The 10,000-nt window shown below is 45.9% G+C and overlaps 2 protein-coding genes across 2 annotated transcripts in view; one reads left to right on the top strand and one right to left on the bottom strand.

Annotated features, from left to right (window-relative positions):
• The window catches only part of ccdc138 (coiled-coil domain containing 138), a 10,934-nt gene extending 6,047 nt beyond the window's left edge, over positions 1-4,887 (top strand). The window contains exons 12-15 of the mRNA XM_083682717.1: positions 2-197; positions 1,210-1,383; positions 3,351-3,489; positions 4,494-4,887. Of these exons, the coding sequence (XP_083538843.1) occupies positions 2-197; positions 1,210-1,383; positions 3,351-3,489; positions 4,494-4,620 (636 nt within the window). The 3' untranslated portion in view covers positions 4,621-4,887. The remainder of the gene's footprint in view (position 1; positions 198-1,209; positions 1,384-3,350; positions 3,490-4,493) is intronic.
• Positions 4,888-8,194: 3,307 nt separating this feature from the next.
• Positions 8,195-10,000, bottom strand: part of edar (ectodysplasin A receptor) — a 27,370-nt gene continuing 25,564 nt past the window's right edge. Inside the window, exon 12 of the mRNA XM_083681312.1 lies at positions 8,195-10,000. This exon is cut by the window's right edge and continues 334 nt beyond it. Within this exon, the coding sequence (XP_083537438.1) occupies positions 9,994-10,000 (7 nt within the window). The 3' untranslated portion in view covers positions 8,195-9,993.

Raw genomic sequence — 10,000 nt, 5'->3', positions numbered from 1 at the left:
GCCCATGGCTCTGTCATCCACTCTAAGGCGTTTAGGAGAGGAGGTGTCCAAACCCCCAGCCCAACAGATGACCCCCCAGGACCCCAGCCTCCTCCCCAGGCCCAGGGTCCCCCACAGGACCCTCCCTCTCTACAGGAGCCCCTGTCCACACACACGTCTCTTCTCCTCTCTCATCACCCTCAGAACCATCACTCAGGGTAGGAAAACACCTTGCAAACATACACTATGCACACTAACTAACTATAAGCATCTCTGTCTCTTTCCTAAAGCTTAAGGGGCCTAAGAATCACCTAAAGGGGTCCTTTTGTCCAATGGACTACTTTGTTTTGTGGTTTCAGGTCTTTGAATACACTTTTCTTTTTTTTTTTTTTTAAATCACTGAACCTGCAGCAGGGGGCAATATACTGTGGTTTGTCTGTTATGACCTATCGTTATGACTAGGCTACTTTGTTTCTTACCATGTGTTCCTACTGCATCTGAGCTGTTGTCATCTCCTCAGTGAGTTACCTTCAGGTACCTTCGCTTTGACTACGGTTTACAGCCTGGTGCAGATAGAGCTGTCGAGGTTTGGCTGCCTAGTCCTGGCTGTTCCCTCGAGAAAAATGTCTTCCCTATTCTGTCTCTGTCTCTCTGCCAGCTTGGCCCAGGTTTATCCCTGGATTGACATGAAACTAGATTGTAGATAATAGGGGGAGTATTTATTTTTAGTTTTCAGAAATAATATTTAATAGGAACCATTTTACATTGAAGGAGTAGCTCATTCCAAAACGAATTTATACAATCTCAGAATATAAATAATACTAAAAAAAATAAAACAGAACTAATAAAAAATGGCATCAACATCAGAGGATTTTTTTTATTCTTCTTCTGAAATGTTATCTGATCAGAGAAACTAGGTTTGGATGAGATGGACAGAGAGACAGAACGAGTCTGGATCAAATTGAATGGGTCTAGATCAGACAGGCAGACCGGCAGGTGGAGGGTCAGGGGAGTGTGTTGGGGGAGGGAGAGGAGAGGGCTGCAGACACAGTTAAACCCAAGCCAGCAGTGCGTTTGGGGCACGTTAAGTGCACAGCTAGTGTGATTTATCATCTGTGCTCTCAGACATTGATCTCACATGTGGAGAACTATAGAATAACAGGTCTGTGTCTGCGTGTGTGTGCGTGTGTGTGTGTGTGACTCTCCTCTCTCTGTATGTCCTCTATGTAGCTGATGTGCAGGCCCAGGTGTTGGACTCCCTCCACAGTGACCTGGTGTGTGAGGACAGCAGAGGTCTGTTCCTGCAGTACGGGGGAGTGTCTGTCCTCCTGGGTCTGCTCAGAAGAGGGAGAGGGGGGCTGCAGACCCCCATAGACATCCTGCTGCTACTCAGCTCAGAGTCCCGTAAGTAGGGATGCATCACACCATACGCAACATTACTCTTCATCACACAACAAGTACTCTTGACTGACACACGTCCTCAGGTGGCAGGTACTGGTCTTTCTTGTGTAATGTGTGCGTGCGTGCTTACGTGCATGCGTGTGTGTAATAGGAGAGAAAAAGGTCTGCTGATTATGGTTTTTACAGGGGAGTAATGAGTGTAGACCGAGGTGGTGGCGAGGGGTTCACACCTGAAGGTCACAATAAAAACACACAGACCCTCACACATCTGTTTCCTGATCTTCACAGGTATGGTACAGTCCCATGTGAGACAGAATGGAGAGAAACTCCCTGTGGCTGTCCTGTGCTCAGCCTGCTTACTGTCTGTCTGTACCCAAGCCTCCAACCCCCCACAATAGGACTCCTTATGCTTCCCCATTCAGTTCACACCATTAAGCCCCCACCTCTCCCTCACACAGCCCTGCTGCTTACTGTCTGTTTGTCTGTCTGTCTGTCTGTCTGTACCCAAGCCCCCCACCCCCACCACAACCCTCCTACCGTATGAATGACCCCCCCCCTATCCCGCCTCATGCAGTTCACACCTGAAGGTCACCTGCAGCTAGTCCCCTCATCCCCTGTGGCTCTTATACTAGCCCTGCTTAGTGTCTGCCTCTTTAACCCCCCCCCCCCCCCCCCCCCCACACACACACACACACACACACACACACACCCATATGACTGCCATTCTCTGCTTATCCAAACCATGTGGCCCAGAGGTGGAGGGGGCATCATAAAGAATACCCCCCCCCCCCCTAAATCACTCAGGACATGGACCATTCCGCCATGACCCATGCTTTTTGAAGTTTTTCTCCATTTTGTCTCTCACATGTGACTTACCGTACCGTAACCGTACCTGTGAAGATGTCAGGAAACAGATGTGGTATTGGAAACACATGGTCAAGGATGGTTCTCCATGGTTTGCTGCGTGGGCGGGTTTGGTCTGTGGGTGATATATACCAACTCACCCAGAGTGTTCTATGAGGATGAGTGGCGCCAATGAAGGGGTCCATTTTCTACCGGCCAACACCAAATAGTTTCTTGACATTATACCAACGGAGCATGTTGCCAGGCAACCGGTTGTTAGGACAATAGAAAATCTATATTGGGTAAATCAGGAAGCTATATGGAATTATTTGAAGCTCATTGGCGCCAATCTGCTAATATGACACTCTGAACTCACCCAGTTGGGTTCAAGGTCTAGCTTTAGCTCACCCTAGGTAAAACACTAAACTGAGCTGAGATCAGCGTCTCTGTCCTCCTCTACCTCTCCTCCCCTAGCGTCAACATCCTCACTGGAGCGCTGCCAGTCTGCTACAGCAACAGCAACAGCACCGAAGCATATTGTGTTTTCACACACAATTACACCCTAAATTGCAACAATTACACACTTATTCCCAAGGTCGGTGCTGTAAATGAGAATGTGGTCTCAATCAACATGAGTTCCGTGGTTACATTCGAAATATATCGTACTGAATTTCCAGCCGTTGTCGGCGCTGACGCTGGTTGAGTCCAGTGTGGGGGAGTGAGGAGTGTGGTGTCAGCTAAACGACACTGGCAGTTTTCTGCACATTGACATTCCCTTCGTGTGACTTGATGAATAGGAATTGAACGAGTCGTTGGCAGGAATTTGATGAGTAGAAACAAATGTCGGTCGGTCTAACTCGAAAATGTCGGTCGATCTAACTAGAAACCGATTTTGTATTTGATGCTGCATAAGGTCCGAGTTTGCTTTTTTATTGACTGAACTGACAGAAATATGCAGCTCACATATGTGAATCTCTTGTGTGTTTCATCTCTGTATATGTTTATGTATTTATAGAGAGAATGCCAAGGTTAACACTGACAATATGGACTTTCATTGAAATGAAATCAGTGCAGATTTACTCTGACCAGCATCTGATGCTTATTATGCAGATGACTTTTCTTCGTAGGGTTCTTAAGCGGGTTCCTGGAGGCGTGCAGCAGTGAGGACTTCTTCCGTACGGCCGCTCTGCTCCTGAGGAATCCCCAGTTAGAGCTCCCTCTGCTGGAGAAACTCTCCATCCTCCTGCAGAAACTCTCCAAGATCAGGTAAATGCTCACACAGGTGTAACAGCGCCTTGTGTGATGAAGTCCCACTGTCACCCCACAAACCAGAGGCTACCTTCTCAGTCTAGCACTGAGTTCAGTTAACAAGGCGTTCGATACTAAACAGTTACAAGCAGAGGCAGCCAGTCAACTACTACTGTTAGTCCCATGCTAAAGAGCTCTGCTCCAGCCCAGTGATGCCATGGATTCTTCAGAGAGGTTCATTAAAGGTTGTGATTAATGGAGCGCCAGCCTGGTTTACTGACTCCATCTCTCATGTGACTTAGTGGGGAACCACAGGACTTTCAGCAGCTCTCGGTCTCCAGGCCCCACTGTTAGCCCTCATTAGGAGAGATCACAGCACAGGCACAGGGGAACACAACTGTGTGTGTGTGTGTGTGTGTGTGTGTGTGTGTGTGTGTGTGTGTGCGTGTGCGTGTGCGTGTGTGTGCGTGTGCGCGCGCGTGCGTGTAGCCGTGTTTGTTTGTTCCTGGTGGTCCGTCCATATGTGTTGTTGTGGGATAGACTCCACTCCAGTACAGGGCTTGTAAGGATGTATCTGAAGCTTGGGGGGGTCCAGAGAAGGCAAACCCTCATCAGGAACCTTAGTATCATTTCTCTGGCTATTAATGAATCATAATTATCTTCTGACTCAGTCACCCTGTCAGACAGCAGTACTAGTGGATTAGTCAGTTACAGGAAGAACACAATACTCCCAAGTTTTCTGATTAGGACTTCTTATTTAGCACATTCATTGACCAATGTTAATTGAGAACACATTGGTATGCATAGCATCAACTTGGGGAGGAGTTGTAAGGGGAGAGGAAAGAGTTTGAATGAGTCAGTCGGAAGCTGGGGGTGATGAGGTGGCCGTGGAGTTGGGCCAGGATAGCAGGGTTAACATCCCTAGATTTAGGACTATTGCCATGGGATCTTAATGACCACAGAGTCAGACCTCAGTTTGACCTCTCATCCTCCTCTCTCTCTTTCTTTTGTTCTCTCTTCAGGAAGAACCGACGGCTGTTTGAACTTTGCTCCCTCCATCTACTGCTGCAGGAGATGAACAGAACCACGGACCGCACACACACCTTCCTCTGCCTCAACCTCGGCTCCATACTACTCAACCTGAAATAACGCACACGCACCCTGGGCCTCTCAATTATTGTTATTATTTTTTAAACTATTTAAGTTGCCTTTTTTATATGGCTATATATGGAGGGCTTTTTGTACATTTTTATGTGCTATATATTTGTATGTTTTATATGTTACAACTGTACACTACAGTACATTCAACCTTCACCTTTGTGCTGTAATTAAATGAGTATCATGTGTGTGTGTGGGTGTATTGTATCTCTTATGAGTTGGTGTAGGGATCATTTCACTGTGAAGCTTTTACCAGTAATAAACAAAGAAATAAAGGGGTGTATGAAATGCATCTGAAATATGAAATACATATGTTTTACATAAGCTTGTTTGTTTGTTCCAGAAGAAAGCTGAACATTCAACCCTGAGTGTCTTAATCAGTTCAGTATGGACCCAGTGTTTGGTGATGGTTGGGAGAATATCAGTGAGACAGTCCCGTCATATCTGATCTCTCCTACTGCCTCTGCCTCACTCTCGCCTCCCATATAGTACCTTCCTCCACTTCCTCTCACACACACTTGCAGACACGCACACAGACCTGTGTCCATGTCCTTTAGTCCTAAAGTTGGACCACCCCTGTCTCTTGTGTTGTGTTGTGTTGTGTGTGTATATATAACCTACTCGTTCTATGATAGTATTGTGCGCAGTGTTCGCACAAGGTGCCCAAAGTGCTAAAAGTACTTAAATTTGAGCTCAGAAATGTACTGGAATACCTTGAAAATCCGACTTTTGACTTTGAATTTGACTTTTCCAATGTCTGTATGAACCTTGTGTGGAGAAGACTTTTGTGTGTGTGGAGGGTTACTGAGGACCAGACAGTGTAGTGTTCTGTCTGTCTATTCAGGTGGGATTCCCCTTCGTCTCCAGGTTGTCAGCACTGACAAGATCATAATTATCTGTCAGACCAAGTCCTGATGAGAAACAATTAATAAGATCATAGATGGAAGGACATGGAGCTCTTCACACACTGCCTCTGGTGAGGGTGGGATACATTAACCTCTCTCTCTCTCCTTTCCTACCTCCCTGTATCCATCCATCTCTCTCTCTCTCTCTCTCTCTCTCTCTCTCTATATATATATATATATATATATCTTTCTCTCTCACACTCTCCCCTCTGGTGAGGGAGAAAAACGGAGGTTATTTTTGACAGCTTCTGAGATGCCAAACTCCTGATAGCACTCAGGCAGAAACCATCATCTGCTACACAGCTCAGCATGACTCATCACATTGATATACCCTCATTGACTCTTTAGAAATCTATCCACTGTGTTAAGCTTTGAGCAGCCTAGGTGCCAATCTGTTTCTGTTTTAGCCAACTTGCAGTGATGTACCCTTGTTGAATACAGAAAAGATCTGGCACACACACAAAGCATGAAGATGATGTTTGATTGGTTTCATATAAACTGTCTTCAGTTTGTCATTGGCAATGTGGATGATAAGATCAGCCTCTACGGCAGACATGATCCCACAGCTTTTGCCGGTGGGCTTCTAGCAAGACTCTATGAAGAGCCTAAATGCCTGTGACTGCTCCTAACTGTCTTTGCCTGATTTATTTACTTTCATTACTTCAACAATTACCGTCCCCATCGTGGTCCATAGTGAATCTGCTCTGTGTTCCGTGCACATACATGCCCTACGCAGCATCAGGCACTGAGCTGTGGTCACACAAATTTCTGTTTGGTTTCTCCAGTGGACCGAATCTCGCTGGAAACAATGTTAAAGAGTCCCTCTTCTCAATCTGGCCAGTAAACCTCATTAAAACCTTATTTACGCTTTAAAGGGAGGGGTGGGGGGGGGGGGGGGGGGGGGAGGAGAAATGTTAGTGGTTCTGCTTCGCAAGAAATATAAAGTCAGTCAATCATGTTTGACGTTACAGACCACCAAATGTATATTATTACCACAAGGCTGAGTATTTATGAATATAGCACTTGTGTAATGAAATAAGTGCATGAAGCAGCAGTCGTATACCTGACTGTAAATCTGGTATTGAGAGACTGTGAGTGAAACCATGTGGTTGACGCTGCGCTTGGCGAGAGGGCATGGCCCGAGCAGGCTGTTAGCCCTGGCATTCACTCTGCTCTCCTCTTAATGAAGAAGGAGTGTGTTTCCCTCCTGAGCTCTCTCTCTCTCTCTCTCTCTCTCTCTCTCTCTCTCTCTCTCTCTCTCTCTCTCTCTCTCTCTCTCTCTCTCTCTCTCTCTCCTCTCCCTCTCCCCCTCTCCTTTCCCCTCTCTCCCCCTGATGATTTATTACGATTCCCTAGAGGTTTGCTAATCTTTTCATATTCTCTCTTTCTTCCTGTTCTTGCTGCTAAGATAAGCTTAAGCTTTCCTAATATTGGAGAGTCTTTTAGATAGAAATGGTTGTTTGAATGAGACGGTGATCGGCGGGAGAGGTTGCGCACGTGTCCGTGCGTGCCTCTGTGTCTTCCAGGCCTCCCTATGGGAGCGTTTCCCTCATCTAGCGACACACTGCTACATCCCCTCCCATAATTGTCGGAATGTGATTAATGATATCCACAGTTGCTGGATGTGCTACTACATGCTCTGGTGTTAAGAAGCATTTCCTTTCATCATGTCAATACCTCAATTCACACTCATTCCAGCTAGATTTCCCGAAGCGTACTTATTGTTCCAAGTTAAACAAGGGACCAGTGTTGGATGTATATGGATATAGGATGTATGAAAGATAAAGGGGAGGCCTTCGTTTGAGATTAGGGGTGTCATTATGGCTTTAACACACAGTCAGCGTGGTACTCTCCCTCCCTGCCCTCAGGACTCCTGCCCTCTTTTTGTATCTCTCTTTATCCCCTGCACTCCAAGCCAAGCGCTTCTGACACAAACTGGACCCTCAGGTGCCCGTCACACACACACACACACACACACACACACACACACACACACACGCACGCACCCACGCACCCACTCACCCAGAGCTACTTTTAAGCGGAGAGGATTAACTTGAAAGCGGCTGTGTTTGAAACCTGATTAGGCTGATGTGCCCCAGTACCATCAGATCATCTGACAGTCCTATTCTCTAGCAGACCTAAGATCCCCAGCCAGGAAAGGAGAGGAGAGCGTGATGTAGGTAATCATTTATCTAAAGCGCTGGGAATCTTGGCTGCCACTGGGAGCCTGTTTAGAGTGCTGATGGCTGCTGTCTTACCACACCTGATGTCATACTGAAAATGATAGGATGGCAATAGAAGACAACACTGGATCAACTAGAATGTAATCAGCATCCTGAGAGTAAACATCTAGGATATAATGAGATGTTGTTATCTGATGAAAGATTTTTCTCTTTGAGATTGAGAGTTTTGACCACATATCACAATGCAAAACAACAAAAGAGAGAAGGAGCAATATTATTGGCATCACATAACTGCAAAATATTTCTGTTTACAAAACCGTCACTCTGTGATCTACAGCATCTACTGGGAATGTCTCGTGTTTAATATCTCTGATGTAGGTCTGGTGTTCCAATTTGACTGTCTGTGTGTAGAACCTCTACCTGTAGAATCTTCAGAAGTATTTGTCAATAAAAAAATCAATTCAACTCTTTTTGGGGACATTTTTATTAATACTTCTTTATTGATGCATATGTACAGTAATAAGTTATATATACATTTACATTTTGCTCCATGAATAGTTTGCTTCCACTGTATCTTAAACTCTATGTGTTAATGAGGTAAGTGAACCTCTGTTCAGTCTGTCCATCTCCAAATGACCTACTCACTCTGTCCTACATCTATCAATAAACGCTTCTCACCTCTCATCTTCTGAAGCTTTATGTTTAGTTTGAAATCAACAAGGAAAAAAAAACAAGACGTTATGAATACATGCTAAATGCTAAAACATTGTACATGCACATTTATTCATTGAAACTACCGGAGTCCAGCCCCTATCCAAATGGTGCTAATCTGAGAAAAACAACATCAGGGAATAACATGACACAGAGAAGGAAATGTGCTGGATTGTCATCAATATTAAACCCTGTCAAGGATCATCATGGTGGAAAAAATACTTATCTAATAGAGAAAGCATTCATCTACTGTATGGATCGAGAGGCACTGAAAAGTCAAAACCAAGCACGCTTTTTATATTCCTTACATGTTTGAAGTTCTCCCCTTCAGCTTATCAGTTCATAATGCAATATGAACAATCTGTAATATTATCACACTGCCACCGAGAGAGAATGGAGAGGAGGACTAGGGAGGTGAGGTCACTATAACATCACTGACATGATGATGATGATAATGATGTTGACCAGAACATGGCTTCTCTCCTGGAGCTGAGCGGCTGCATTCCTCCCCTCTCCCCCCCAGCACACCCTATAAGAACCCTTAGACGTCTGCACCACACTAAACTGGCCTCTTTTATAGCTTTTCCACTGGGGCTTTAGTGGTTAACTGGCTATAATGGTTGATTGGGTGCTGGAAATCACAGGCACTTTGCACCACGGACTGTAAACCACAACACTTCAGCCTATTAGCGCCAGACCGCCACACGTCCACTAATTAGAGCTGGCGGCAGCACCAGACCGCAGGGAGGGGGGGTCGGGTGGGGGTGTGGGGGGAGATTGGGGGTTACAAGGGGGGCTGAGTCCAGAAGTGAGTGCTGGGTCACCGCCAGAGGTGATGTTAGCGGAGAGGTGTGGTGGGAGCACAGTGTTTTCTGGGCAGTGGTGGAGTGGAAGTGTGGAATCCCTCTGGAGAAAGGGGGTTTGCTCAATGACTCGCTGTCAGCGGTCTAGCATGAGAGTTTAGTGTTTGGCATGTCTAAATGACTGGCTGTAGATACACCCCCCAGCTAGCAGGCCAGAGACTGGGATCAAACCCAGAGCCTTCAGACCTCTGAACCACAGGATGGGTGCTCCTGTTCTACTTCCAACTGACACTCAGCACGATGGAAGTCCAACAGGGTATTTGTCCACGGCTGAGTCTAACCTCCATCTGTTCTTTTACTGCTACAGACAGACTCTATGGCAGACTTTCAGCAGCCCTTCTCTCTAGCAAAGTGCTTATATCCTCCCTTTCCCCCAAATCTCTGATGAAGACTACAAAATTCAGTCTAAAAAAAGTGAGAGAACTTTATGAAACGTTGTTTTTGTTTTGGCGTCCAGCGCAAAGTTAATCAAGTCTTTTTGTTTCCTCTGTGAACAACATGATGTATGGGGGTGGGCTGTCCTTTTCTGGAGAGGTCTTCTGACATTCTTCATGTGGAGGGGGAAGTGTGTCTGTACAATGTGTGTGTGTGTGTGTGTGTGTGTGTGTGTGTGTGTGTGTGTGTGTGTGTGTGTGTGTGTGTGTGTGTGTTGTGTGTGTTTGTGTGTGTGTGTATGTGTGTGTGTGTGTGTGTGTGTGTGTGTCACACA

Source organism: Argentina silus (assembly GCF_951799395.1).
Source record: "Argentina silus genome assembly, chromosome: 12".
NCBI lineage: Eukaryota > Metazoa > Chordata > Actinopteri > Argentiniformes > Argentinidae > Argentina > Argentina silus.
The sequence above is the reverse complement of the archived record's forward strand: the minus strand, read 5'-3'. Positions and strand labels throughout refer to the sequence as shown.